At 41.3% G+C, this 14105-nt stretch overlaps 1 protein-coding gene across 1 annotated transcript in view; it reads right to left on the reverse strand.

Moving 5' to 3' along the window:
- Nucleotides 1-14105, reverse strand: part of LOC144694311 (uncharacterized) — a 107837-nt gene that overhangs the window by 38674 nt on the left and 55058 nt on the right. The window contains exon 8 of the mRNA XM_078564642.1: nt 1044-1161. Within this exon, the coding sequence (XP_078420768.1) occupies nt 1044-1161 (118 nt within the window). The remainder of the gene's footprint in view (nt 1-1043; nt 1162-14105) is intronic.

The raw sequence follows: 14105 nt of genomic DNA on the forward strand, positions 1-14105 counted from the left end.
CTGGGGTTATTTTCCTTAGAACAAAGAAGGCTGAGAGGTGACTTGATTGAGGTATACAAAATTATGAGGGGAATAGATAGAGTGGACAGGATAAAATTGTTTCCCTTGATGGAGGATTCTAGAACCAGGGGATATAGATTCAAGATGAGTGGCAGAAGGTGTAGGGGGAACATGAGGAAGGACTTTTTTACACAGAGGGTAGTGGGTGTCTGGAATTTGCTGCCCAGGTCAGTGGTAGAGGCAGAAACTTTGAACTCTTTTAAAAAGTGCCTGGATCTGCACCTAAAGTGCTGTAAGCTGCAGAGCTATGGGCTGGGTGCAGGAAGGTGGGATTAGAAAGGGCACCTGGGTGTCCTTGGGCTGGCATGGACAAGATGGGCCAAATGGCCTCCTTCTGTGCTGTAACTTTTCTATGGTTCTATGGAGGTGACAAAGGCTTAGATGAGGATTTCATCAGCAAACGGGTTAGGGATGGTGTGGAGATGATTGATGTTAGAAATGGAAAGAGGCGGCCATTATGATGGAGAGGGAAAATGTTGAGAAGCTGAACACAGGGTCAAAAAGAACACTAAGGTTGCGAACAGTCTGGTTCAATTTGAGGTATGGCCAGGAGGGGTAGGGAATTGAGAACAATGGTATGGAGTTTGTAGCTACAAATTAAGATGTTGGCTTTAGTTTTCCCAATGTTTAACTGGAAGATTTGCCACATATCCAAGACAGGATGTTGGACAAGCATTCTGATAGCAGAGCAGAGCAGATGGACAGGTAGAACTGGGTGTCATCAGTGTATATGTGGAAGCTTATCTCCTGTCCTTGGATCTTGTTGCCAAGGGGCAGCATGTAAATGAGGAAGAGGAGGTGGGGCATCATGTATGAGGAAAAACAGCAAGGGTAATCCCACATTACTGGACAACAGAAAGATGATGAACGCAACTCTCTCTAAGAACTAGAAGTGTGAGCTTCACCCAGTAAGAGGTGCATTTCACTTCAGAGCCTAGGCAATTGTGGGAGATATACCTAGTATAATGGACAGTTTTCCATACCAAGTTTGACTTTAAATCGTCCTCCTTCAAATACACAATGAGCAGCAGTTAGCACCCAAAACCGATGAATCAGTACTCCTCCGCAGATGAATATCCCCTTCACATTCATTAGAAGGACCTGTTGGCAACAGACACAGTGGCCTTATAAATATTAAGCACAACTCCAAAACACAATCAAGGGTCGTTCAAGAAATTCAACAACTGAAAAGCACGCCTTTTCAAGACCAATAAAAGCAACTCAGACAACACCCCCAGCCCCAAACCCACCCCACTACTAGGAAAAGCAGTTCCCCTCACCCTGCCTCACCCCAGGGCCTAGTAAAAACAGCTGCTGTTACCACCCTACCTCGAGCCCAGTAAAAGCAGCTCCTCCCAGAGTTAAAGAATTGATTGATGCACTCGTCATCGAGTTCCACTGGCCTGAAGAACATAGCTTGTATCAGAGGCTCACTTTTGCTCTGTTACTGACTGATTGTAGACTGGAAAAGTAGGGAGATAATGTTACTGGTTTTATTGTCAAGTATGTCCTATCTGCACTCATTTTCAGACACAGACATAGCATACTGAACTGTGAAGTCTTGCCCTGCTTCATTTCCCAATTCGGCCTGGTAAAGGCTCAGTGGGAGCATCCTTGCCTCTCAATCAAAACATTGTGGATTCAAGCCTCTCTCCAGACACTGGCATTCCCATTGTAGTACAGAGGAAGTGCTTCACTGTGAAAGGTGCAGTCTTTCAGATGTTAAACCGAGGCCTCATCTGCTCTCTTAGAACCATAGAAGTGAGAGTGGCTAAAGACAAACATATCTGAAATTATTTTGTGACAAGGAATCATGTAATTATAGTACTTTTTAACGATCTGTAGTAAATACAAATGCTTCTAGGCCACTTCAAATGGGTGGAATTATTTGACTTCAAGTGGGTAGAAACATTAGTTTTCCCTTTGTTTACCTTCTATTGCCATAAAGACTGTGGACCAATGCATTTGTATCAAATTATCAAAATGACCTTGCATTTCAGCATTCAATGCAGTTAGTGTATTTAATACAGGATGAAGTCCACAATAACAACAGAACATGACCTTGCTGGATTATATACATGCGAAATGAAGCAAAGGACTACAGCAATTCTTAGCAGACTATTTTCCAATGTGATCCCATTTTAATGGACCACCACCTTTCGAGGACAATGAGGGATGGGCAATAAAGGAATCAGTTCCAAGTTTTTGAGAAAGCAAACTGGAAACCCATGAAGCTGCCCGAAGGTTGGAAGCAGCAATTAGTGAATTAGCTTGTTCTTTTTTTAAAAACCAGTCTGAAGGTCAGAAACAAAGAATCAAATGGCAGATTTCCGAAACCCCAGTGTTAGAAATTTGCCGTTTGGCAGGAATTTCTCATCCCTGTAATGTTACAGCGCAGTAGGAGGCCATTTGGCCCATCGTGTCTGTACCAGCTCTCTGAATGAGCAATTCACTTAGTGCAATTCCCCCGCCTTCTCCCCGTTACCCAGCACATTCTTCCTTTTCAGATAACAATCTGATTCCCTTTTGAATGCCTCGATTGAACCTGCCTCCACCACACTTTCTGGCAGTGCATTCCAAACCCTAACCACTCATTGCATGAAAAGGTTTTGTTTCATGTCACTTCTGTTATTGACTGAGATATTAAATAAATGCTTTGCATCCGTCTTTACCAAGGAGGTAGATGCTACCCAGGCCATGGTGACAGATGAGGAAACTGTCACTAGAAGGGTTCAAAATTGACAAGGAGGAAGTGTTGAATACACTGTCGGTACTTAAAGTTGATATGGCACCGGGACTGGATGAGATGCACCCAAGGATATTGAAGGAAGTGAGAGTAGAAATTGCAGGGACACTGGCCATAATCTTTCAGTCTTCCTCAGGGGTGGTGCCAGAGGACTGGAGAATTGCAAACATTACACCCTTGTTCAAAAAACATTGTAAGGATAAGCCCAGCAATTACAGGCCAGTCAGTTTAACTTCAGTGATGGGCAAGATTCTAGAAACAATTATTCAGGATAGGATTAGTAGTCTCATGGAAAAATATGGGTTGATAAGGAAGATCCAGCATGGATTTCTAAAGCGAAAATCATATTTAACTAACCTGCTGGAGTTTTTTGAGGAGGTAATAGAAAAGGTCAATGAGGGTAATGTTGTTGATGTGGTATACATGGACTTTCAAAAGGCATTTGACACAGTACCACACAACAGACTTGTGAGGAAAGTTATTGCTCATAGAATAAAAAGGACAGTAGCAATGTGGATACAAAATTGGCTGAAAAATAGGAAGCAGAGTGTAGTGGTCAATGGATATTTTTTGGCTGGAGGAAGTTTTGTAGTGGAGTTCCCCAGGGGTCAGTATTGGGACCCTTGCTTTTCCTGATATATATTAATGATCTAGATCTTGGTGTGCAGGGGATAATTTCAAAGTTTGCAGATGATATGAAGCTTGGGAGTGTTGTGAACAGCGAGGAGGACGGTGTAGAACTTCAAGAGGACATAGACAAGTTGGTGGCATGGGCAGATAGATGGCAGATGAAGTTCAATGAGGAGAGGTGTGAGGTGATGTAGTTTGGTCGGAAGAACATGCACAGACAATATAAAATAAGGGGTGAAATTTTGAAGCAGGCGCAGGAGCAGAAAGACTTGGGTGTATATGTGCATAGATCATTGAAGGCAGCAGGACAGGTGGAGAGAGCAGTTAATAAAGCATATAGTATCCTGGGCTTTATTAATAGGGGCATCGAGTACAAAAGCAGGGAGGTTATGCTGAATTTAGATAAGACACTCGTTAGGCCTGGAAAATTGTGTACAGTTCTGGGTGCTATATTATAGAAAAGATGTGAACACATTGGAGACAGTGCAGAAGAGGTTTACTTCAGCAATAAGGGTGATTTGGAGAGGTTGGGACTGTTATCCTTGGAGAGAAGGCTAAAAGGAGATTTGATAGAGATGTTCAAAATCATGAGGAGCTGGACAGAGTAGATAGGGAAAAGCTGTTCCCACTCGTAAAAGGATCAAGAGCAAAAGGGCACAGATTTAAAATGATTTGCAAAAGAAGCAAATGTGACGTGAGAAAAAACTTTTTCACACAGCGAGTGGTTTGGGTCTGGAATGCACTGCCTGGAAGTGTGGTGGGGGCAGGTTCAATCAAGGCATTCAAGAGGGCATTAAATGATTACTTGAACAGAAACAATGTGCAAGGGTATGGGGAAAAGGCAGGGTAATGGCACTAGGTCATAATGCTCATTTGGAGAGCCGGTGAAGACAAGATGGGTCGAATGATCCCCTTCTGTGCCATTAAAATTCTGTGGTTCTGTCTTGGAAGATGATAGATGTCTTACCCTTAGAGGTCTGGCTGGAGGCAAAGATCCCTTTTTCTAAGTAACTTTGATTTACATAATAACTATGTAAAGGATTACTGAACTTAAGGTCTGAGCTACTGCTTCTCTCTTAGATTCTTCTTACTCTTCTCTCTCTGAGTGACATCATTATGATGTAGTTCCTTACACACATGCTCAGTAACTAATAGAGTAGTGTTAGAGTTAACCCTTTATTCTACATCTTCTCCTGAGTCTTTATTCCTACATACTATGTACAAATACTCCTACATTGTTTTTGCTTCTTTTGCCAATTACTTTAAATCTGTGCCCTTTTGTCCTTGACCTTTTCACAAGTGGGAACAGCTTCTCCATATCTACTTTATACAGACTCCTTGTGATTTTGAATAACTCCATCAAATCTCCTCTCAGCCTTCTCTTCAAGGAAAACAGTCCCAACTTCTCCAATATATCTACATAACTGAGGCTCCTCATTCCTGGGACCATTCTAATGAATCTTTTCTGCACTCACTCCAACGCCTTCAAAGGTTTCCAAAAATGCAATGTCCAGAACTGGATGCAATACTCCAGTTGCAGGCAAACTAGTGTCTTATACAAGTTCAACATAACTTCCTTGCTCTTGTACTCTGTGCCCCTATTAATAAAGTCTAGGATATTGTGTGCTTTATTGACTGTGCTCTCAACCTGTCCTGCCACCTTGAATGACTTATGCATATATACACGCAGGTCCCTCTGCTCCTGCACCTCTTCTAGAGTTGTACCCTTTATTCTATATTGTATCTCTGTGTTCTTCTTATCAAAATGAATCATTTCACATCTCTCCACATTGAACTTCATCTTCCATTTGTCTGCCCATTCCACCAACTTATCTATGTCCTTTTGATGTTTTACACTATCCTTCTTGCCGTTTGCAATGCTTCCAAGTTTCACATCATCTGCAAATTTTGAAATTGTGCCCTGTACACCAAGGTCTAGGTCATTAATATAAATCAGGATGGGCAAGGTTCCCAACATTGACCCCTGGGGAACTCCATTACAAACCTTTCTCCAGCCCAAAAAACATCTATTAACTGCTCCTCTCTGTCTCCTGTCATTCAGCCAATTTCATATCCATGTTGCTACTGTCCCTTTTATTCCATAAGCTATAACTTGATCTGTTGTGTGGCACTGTATCAAATGCCTTTTGAAAGTTCATGTACACCACATCAACAGCATTGCTTTCATCAACCCTCTCTGTTACTTTTTCAAAAGCTCCAGCAAGTTCATTAAACAAGATATTCCCTTAATAAATCCGGTCCCCTTAAAAGATCAGGCACTATTTTGAAGAAGAGAAGGAAAGTTCTCCATTTTTTTTTTCCAGATTAAAGCACTTTTAATAATAAAGTTGCTGTTTGCATAAACTAGACTTGCAGTTTGGAAGAAGACATTAAGAAACGACCACTCAGTTCAGACCAGACTTGTGGAGGAAAGTTCTCCATGGTGCCCTGACCAACATTTATTGTCAATATATCAGTAATTACATTGTTATTGGACCTTGACAATCTTCTTGTTGACTGGCAAATACATCGTATAGCAATTACATAGTTAACTGCTTGTTAAAACAGGTGATTGTTACTATTTTGTTTGCACTTCAGTCCCACGCTCCTGATCTACAGACACCCGGTGCGGAAGGGGGTCGGGAAGGAGGAGGACCTCCTCGTGAACCTGCTCCTGGGCCTGGCCAAGTTGGCCATCAACAGGTCCAGGCAGCGGGCGATCGAGGGGGGAGTCCCGCCCGATTGTTTGTCCCTCTTCCGCGGCTACGTCCGCGGCCGGGTGTCCCTGGAAAGGGAGCACGCGGTGTCTGCCGGCACCATTGAGGCCTTCCGTGCCCGGTGGGCACCGCGGGGACTGGGGTGTTTTGTTGACCCCTTTAATCACATCTTGGTTTGATGTTTGTAAGGTTCCTTTAAAGTTTTTCCTTGATTTTACAGCTGACCTGACTTAGGGGCTGTGCTTAATTTCTCCCTTGTTATTGTTAATTTAGTTTATTGTTTTGACTCCAAAAGAGTTACAAGAGTTAAAACAGGTGATGGGCATTGGTTCATCTATCAAAATAGTATAAATGGGTACAGCTATAACACCCCAGTGTGTAAGGGATTGCACTGTACTACACTCTTGAGAATAAACCAGGATGAAGTAAAAGAGTAGCTTGGACTCACTCTTCCATAACAAGCACTTATTGTGAGTAACATTTATTCTCCAACCAACATCACTAGAAAAAAATTATCTAGCATTATTATTCTGTGTGCAAATTGGAAAATGTGTTTCCTACATTACAACAGTGACTATTCATCAAAAAGTAATTAATTGTTTAAAAATAAATTTGCATGGATTAGTGTCAGTGCTGAGCAAAGAATGGTGGTGAACCTAGAGTGAAATATATAGCACAAATAGTGTTCCTCAAAAAGTTGCTCTCTCACTGCGGTGACAGACGCCCAGCTCGGGGTCAGCGCTCTCACTGCGGTGACAGACGCCCAGCTCGGGGTCAGCGCTCTCACTGCGGTGACAGACGCCCAGCTCGGGGTCAGCGCTCTCACTGCGGTGACAGACGCCCAGCTCGGGGTCAGCGCTCTCACTGCGGTGACAGACGCCCAGCTCGGGGTCAGCGCTCTCACTGCGGTGACAGACGCCCAGCTCGGGGTCCATAGTTATAGTAACATATGGGGATGTATAGGTTTTCAAAAAAAAAAATGACCGCCTACAAAATTATTAGCACAATTGGACCCCATAGGATTAAAGGCACAGTGGCCAGATAGATATGAAATTGGCTGGGAGACACAAAGAAGATAGTAGTAGCAAAGATTTGCTTTTCTGACTGGAGGAGAGTAAACAGTAGTGTCCCCAGGAGTAGGCTTTGGAGCCACTGCTTATTTGTATATATTAATGACTTGAACTTTGGTATACAAGATAATTTGGAAATCTGCAGATGACACAAAGCTTGCAAATATAGTAAACAGTGACAAGGATAGTAACAGACTTCAGAAGAACATAGACTGATGAAATGGGCAAACACATGGCAGATTTAATATAATGCAGAGAAATGTGAAATAATGCATTTTGGAAGGAAAATGACAAGGCAATATAAACTAAATGGCACAATTTTAAAGGGAGTGTAGGAACAGAGATCTGGGGGTATATGCACACAAATATTTGAAGGTGGTGGGGTAAGTTGAGAAGGCTGCTTTTTTTTGAAAAAAAAACCTGTGTGTGGAAGTATGTATATAATTGGGATAAAGACTTGTGGTCTTAACATCAGGAGTACATGATACTGATGTATCTATGATGCAATGTTACATGATTAAATAACTCAAATTGGTGGGAAGCAGAAGTACAATCTCTTGTGGAGTACTGAGATGTATATAGATCTGTAAATAAACAAGAATAGCTTTTACGAATAACAGTCTATGATAGTATTCTTAGGCTAACAAGCAAACGCTAAAGAATGCCTAAACCTTACAGGATGCTTGGCTTTATAGACTTAAGCATACAGAACAAAAGCAAGGAAGCTACACTCAACCAGGTAATACCTTAGTCAGAGTATCAAATCCAAATCTGGGCATCACACTACAGAAAGGACATCAAAACCCTGGAGATGGTGCAAAGGAGATTTACTACAAGAAGAAACTAGGGAAGTTGGCAATGTTCTTTTTAGAGCAGAGAAAGCTAAAGGGAGATTTAATAGAGGGGTTCAAAATTACAAAGTCTTTTAGATAGAAACTGTTTCCTGTGGTAGAAAGGTCCGTTATTGTTGTTTTTGGTCTTGTATGTAGCCTTCGTGGATCTGGATTTATAGATAATGCTAAAGGTGATATTGTGAGCAATCTGTCTTTTATCAAACATTATGCTAACTATTTACAAGGCAGACTCAGCACATGGCTCTACATAGAACTCTCTCTCTCCATGCTCTGTTATCATGTGATCTTACATCACTGATGTAGACTATATATTTACAGATTTAACATTAATTCTTTATACTACAAAAGGTTGGGAACCAGAGGACACACTTTAAATAATTGTCAGGGTGGAGATGAGGAAATTTTTTACTCAGTGAGTTATGATAATTTGAAGTGCAGTGTCAAAAAAGGCAGCGGGAGCAGATTCCATAGTAACTTTCAAAAGGGAATTTGATCTCTACTTAAAGAAAAAAAATTGCAGGGCTAAGGACAAAAAGCCAGGGAGTTAGAATAATTGATATCTCCTTCAGAGAGCTGGCACAGGCATGATAGGCCAAATAGCCTCAGAAGCTTCTGTGCTGTATGATTCTAAATTGGTTTGGCATGTCTGTGATGCTGCCAGCTTCAGAGTTCCCTGTTGTATCCTCTCACCCTTTAATAATTTTATAACTTGTGTTTGTTCCATTAGTTCTCTCTTGCTGACCTACATTGGACCCCCACCCACTAGCAACTTAATTTAAAAATTCTCATCCATGTGGTGAAATCCTCCCATAGCTTCGGCCCCCTAGCTTTTTGTAACTTCTTACAGCCCTACAATTCTCAAAGAAATCCATGTTTTTCTAACTCTGGATTCTTATATGCTCCCCATTTCATTCACCCCAGCACTGGTGGCCATGCCTTCAGTTCCCTTGGCCCGAAGCTCAGAAATTCCCTTTTTGCCTTCCCACTTCTCTCGTCTCCTTTAAGACTCAGTTTAAAAATAATATCAATTTAAAAGGGGGTGCAGGGGGCAGAGAGACTTGGAAGTGTCTTTGAGGGTGCCAAGACAAGTTGAGAAGACTGTTGAGAATGCAAGTGGCTTCATAATCAGGCATAAAGTTTCAAAAGCAAGGACGTTGTACTAAACCTTTATATTTAACTGGTTAGATCCCAGCTGGAGTTTTGTGGCCAAATCCTGGCACCGTACTTGAGGAAGGAAGCCTTAGGGAAATTTACTAGCATGGTACCAGGGATGAAGGACTTCAGCTGTGTGGAGAAACTAGAGAAGGTGAGTTTGTTCTGCAGAGAAGGTTAAGGGGAGATTTATTTAAGATGGTGAAATTCACGAAGGGCTTTGATAGAACAAATAAGGAGAAACTGTTTCCAGTGACAGAAGGATTAGTGACCAGAAGACACAGATTTAAGGTATCTGGCAAAAGGACCAGAGGTGAAATGAGGAGAAATTATTTTAGGTAACATTTATATTCTGAAATGCACTGTCCACAAGAGTTCAGATTTCATACTAACTTTCAAGAGGGAATTGGATAAGTAAATGAGGAGGAAAAATTTGCAGATCTATGGGAAAAGGACAGAGGAATGGGAGTAGTAAGCTGGCAGAGGTATCATGGTCTGAGTAGTCGTCTTCTGTGTTGTATCGTTCTATGAAAAATTATCTCTTTGACCAAGTGTTTGGTTATACATCCTAATGTCAATTTATTTTTGATTACGCTCCTGCAAAGCACCTTGGGACATTTAACTACATTAAAGACACTAAACAAATGTAAGTTGCTGCAATTGAATCAAATTTAACCACTATATGGGATGTATCTTATATCCTCAGAACTACTGCAATCCAGTGGCAAAGCTAGCCCCATCTGACAAAGGAGGGCTAGATCTTATTGACTGCTAGAGTGCTACTGTGTTCAACAGTGTCTGACTGTTGAAAACTGCTCTGTACATTTGGACCACTTTGCATCAGGTTTTTGGACTCCAGGTCACTTGCATAACTTAAAAGCAGCAATTATGCAATTGTCCTGAGGCACCTGACTCATCCCCACATCAGCCCTTCAACAATTATTCCTTTAGTACCTTGTAGGATGTTATATTTATATTGCAGAGAATTATGTTTGTGGAGACCAAAAGCCATGCAGAGGAATGGGCAGGATGGGGATGGACTCCTTTATGTAAGAGTCCACCCTTCCCAACACTAGGGGGATGTGTCTGGACTCTGTAGAGTTATGACTGATACTCAAATCAAGCTTTGCTGCCATCATACAGTATTACACGAATGGTGAGTCTATAATTCCAGTAATTAATTTGCATTGCTGGTACCAATGGCACAGGCAGGACAAAGAAGGTTCTGCTTAGTCAGCATGAGGAGCTTGGCACCAAATTAAGAAGCAGAGCCTCAAAGGTCATAATCTTTGGGTTATTGCCTGAGCCACATGCAAATTGGCATAGGACGAATCAGATTAGGGAGATGAATGCGTGGCTCAAAGACAGGTGTGGGAGAAGTGTGTTCCGCTTTGTGGGGCGCTAGGACCAATACTGGGGAAAGTGGAATCTGTACTGTTGGGACTGTCTATGCCTAAACCATGCTGGGACTGGTGTTCTTGCGAGCTGCATAACTAGGGAAGTATAGAGGATTTTAAACTAAGTAGTCAGGACAAGGATGCAAATTTGGGAAGATGTGGTAAATCGAAGAGATACAAGGCAAAAGAGAAAGGTATTATTACAGGAAATGAAAAGCAGATTGTGATAGGAAGGGATAAAGAGTACAAATCTAACAGTAAATCAACAGATGAGACTAGAGGTTATAAAAAGGATAAAACTAAAGTCTCTGTATTGGAATGCACGGAGCATTCGAAAAAAAACAGATGAACTGACAGTGCAAATAGAAATCTGTAAGTACAATTTGATAGACATTACAGGGACATGGCTGCAAGAGGACATGGATTGTGACCTGAATAGTAAAAGGCTTAATACATTTAGGAAGGATAGGATGTGAGGAGAAGGTGGATGGTTGACCCCATTAGTTAATGACGGTATTAGCACAATAGAGAGGGATGACCTAAGTTCCGGAAACCAGGATGTGGAAACGGTTTGGGTAGAGATGAAAAATGGCAAAGGCAAGAAGTCACTTGTGGGAGTCGTGTACAGGCCCCCTAATAGTAACCACATGGTAGGATGGAGCATAAGGGAAGAAATAAAGGGAGCTTGTCAGAAAGGCACAGTGATAATCATGAGAGATTTTAATCTACATATAGATTGGAAAAGTCAGATGGGCAAAGGTAGCCTAGATGAGGAGTTCATAGAATGTTTCCGGGATAGTTTGAGAATAGCATGTTCTGGAGCCAACCAGAGAGCAGGCTGTAGTAGACCAGGTATTGTGCAATGAGATGGGATTAATTAATGATTTCATAGTGAAGGTGCCCCTAGGTAGCAGCGACCATAATATGCTTGAATTTTACATTCAGTTTGAGGGAGAGAGAAGTGGGTCTGAGACTATGTTTTTAAACTTAAATAAGGGCAATTATGAGGGCATGAAAGCAGAGCTGGCTAAAGTGAATTGACAAATTAGGTTAAGGGATAGGTCAATAGAGAAGCAGTGGCAAACATTTCAGGGGATATTTCAGAATACACAGAATAGATACATTCCAACGCGTAAGAAAAAGTCCAAGAGACGGACACACCATCCGTGGTTAACTAGAAAGGTTAAAGATAGTATCAAACATAATGAAAAAGTATATAATTGTGCAAAGATAGGTGGAAGGCCAGAAGATTGGACAGAATATAAGGAACAGCAAAAGATAACTAAAAAATGAATAATGAAGGAAGAATTAAAGTATGAGAGAAAGCTAACCAGAAATATAAAAACAGATAATAAGAGTTTCTATAAATATTTAAAAAAGAAACAAGTTAACAAAGTGAGCATTGGTCCCATAGAAATTGAGCCTGGAGAATTGATAATGGAAAACAAGGAAATGGCAGATAAATTGAACAGGTATTTTGTATGAGTCTTCACTATAGAGGATACAAGTAACATCCTAGAAGTATCTATAAATCAGGAAATGGAAGGGAGATAGGAACTCAGGAAAATTACAATCACCAGAGAAGTGGCACTGAGTAAATTTTTGGAGCTGTGGGCTGACTAGTGCCCAAGTCCTGATGGTCTTCATCCTAGGTTCTTAAAAAAAGTGGCTAGTGAGATGGTGCATTGGTTTTAGTTTTCCAAAACTCCGCAGGTTTGGAAAAGGTTCCATTAGATTGGAAGATAGCAAAAGTAATTCCATTATTCAAAAAGGAAGGGAGACAGAAAGTGGGAAACTACAGGCCAGTTAGTTTAACATCTGTTATAGGGAAAATGTTAAAAGCTACTATTAAAGAAGCTATAGCAGGGCACTTAGATAAGTTCAAGGCAATCAGGCAGAGTCAACATAATTTTGTGGAAGGGAAGTTGTTTAACCAACGTATTGGTGTTCTTTGAGGAAGTAACATGTGCTGTGGATAAAGGGGAACCAATGGATGTACTGTACTTAAATTTTCAGAAAGCATTTGATAAAGTGCCACATCAAACTCTATTGCGGAAAATAAATCTCATGGTGTAGGGGGTAACATATTGGCATGGATAGAAGATTGGCTGGCTAACATAAAGCAGTGAGTAAGGTTAATGAGTCTTTTTCAGGTTGGCAAGATGTAACGAGTGGCATGCCACAGGGATCAGTGCTGGCACCTCAACTGTTTACAATAGAAATGACTTGGATGGAGGGATGGATGGGATGATTGTCAAATTTGCTGATGACACAAATATAGGTAGGAAAGTAAGTTGTGAAGAGGACATGAGGAGGCTACAAAAAGATATGGATAGGTTAGTGGGCAAAGATCTGACAAATGGAATATCATGTGGGAAAATGTGAAATTGTCCAATTTGGCAGGAAGAATAAAAGAGAAGCATATTATCTAAATGGTGAGAGATGGTGGAGCTGAGTTTCAGAGGGATCTGGGTGTCGTGCATGAATTGCAAAAAGGCTAGTATGCATGTACAGCAAGTAATTAGGAAAGCTAATAGAATGTTATCATTTATTGCAAGGGGAATCGAATACAAAAGTAGGGAGATTATGCTTCAGTTATACAGAGCACTAGTGAGACCACATCTGGAGTACTGTGTACAGTATTGGTCAACCTATTTTAAGGAAGGATTTAAATGCGTTGGAAGGTTTACGAGACTAATACCTGGAATAGGTGGGTTGTCTTATGAGGAAAGCTTGGACAGGCTAGGCTTGTATCCGCTGGAGTTTAGAAGAGTAAGAGGTGACTTGATTGATACATAAAAGATCCTGAGGGGGCTTAACAAGGTAGATGTGGAGAGGATGTTTCTTCTTTTGGGAGAATCTAGAACTGGGGTCACAGTTTAAAAATAAGGGATTGCCCGTTTAAAACGGAAGTGTGAAATTTTTTCACTCAGAGGGTCGTGAGTCTTTGGAATTCTCTTCCTAAAAAGGCGGTGGTAGCAGAGTCTTTGAATATTTTTAAGGCTGAGGTGGATAGATTCTTGGCAAGCAAAGGTGGGGGTGATAGGTTATCGGGGGTAGATGGGATGCAGATTTGAAGTTATGATCAGATCAGCCATGATCTTATTAAATGGTGGAGCAGGCTTGAGGGGCCGAATGGCCTACTCCTGCTCCTTGCTCGTATGTACATGTCTGCCCTAGATAGTCTTTTCACAGACATTTACCTAAAATTTGGACTCCGGATTGGAGAACTTAAGATTTCACTGGTTGAAGCATCAGCCTATGGGAAATGTTTAATCTACGCATAAAGATGTCCCAATGAAATGTCTGTGTCTTTCTGTACTCCCAGGAATCCCTGGCTTCATTTCATGAAACCCTTGTACTTTTTCCAGATGTCTCCAACTGTAGTGGCATCATCTCCTTTACAATAATAACTGCATACCTTTCTCAACTGAGTCACGGAGAAAAAGTCGGCCTGTGAATTCAGCCTTTTGGTTTGC

The sequence above is a fragment of the Cetorhinus maximus genome, chromosome 19 (genome assembly GCF_964194155.1).
Source record: "Cetorhinus maximus chromosome 19, sCetMax3.hap1.1, whole genome shotgun sequence".
NCBI lineage: Eukaryota > Metazoa > Chordata > Chondrichthyes > Lamniformes > Cetorhinidae > Cetorhinus > Cetorhinus maximus.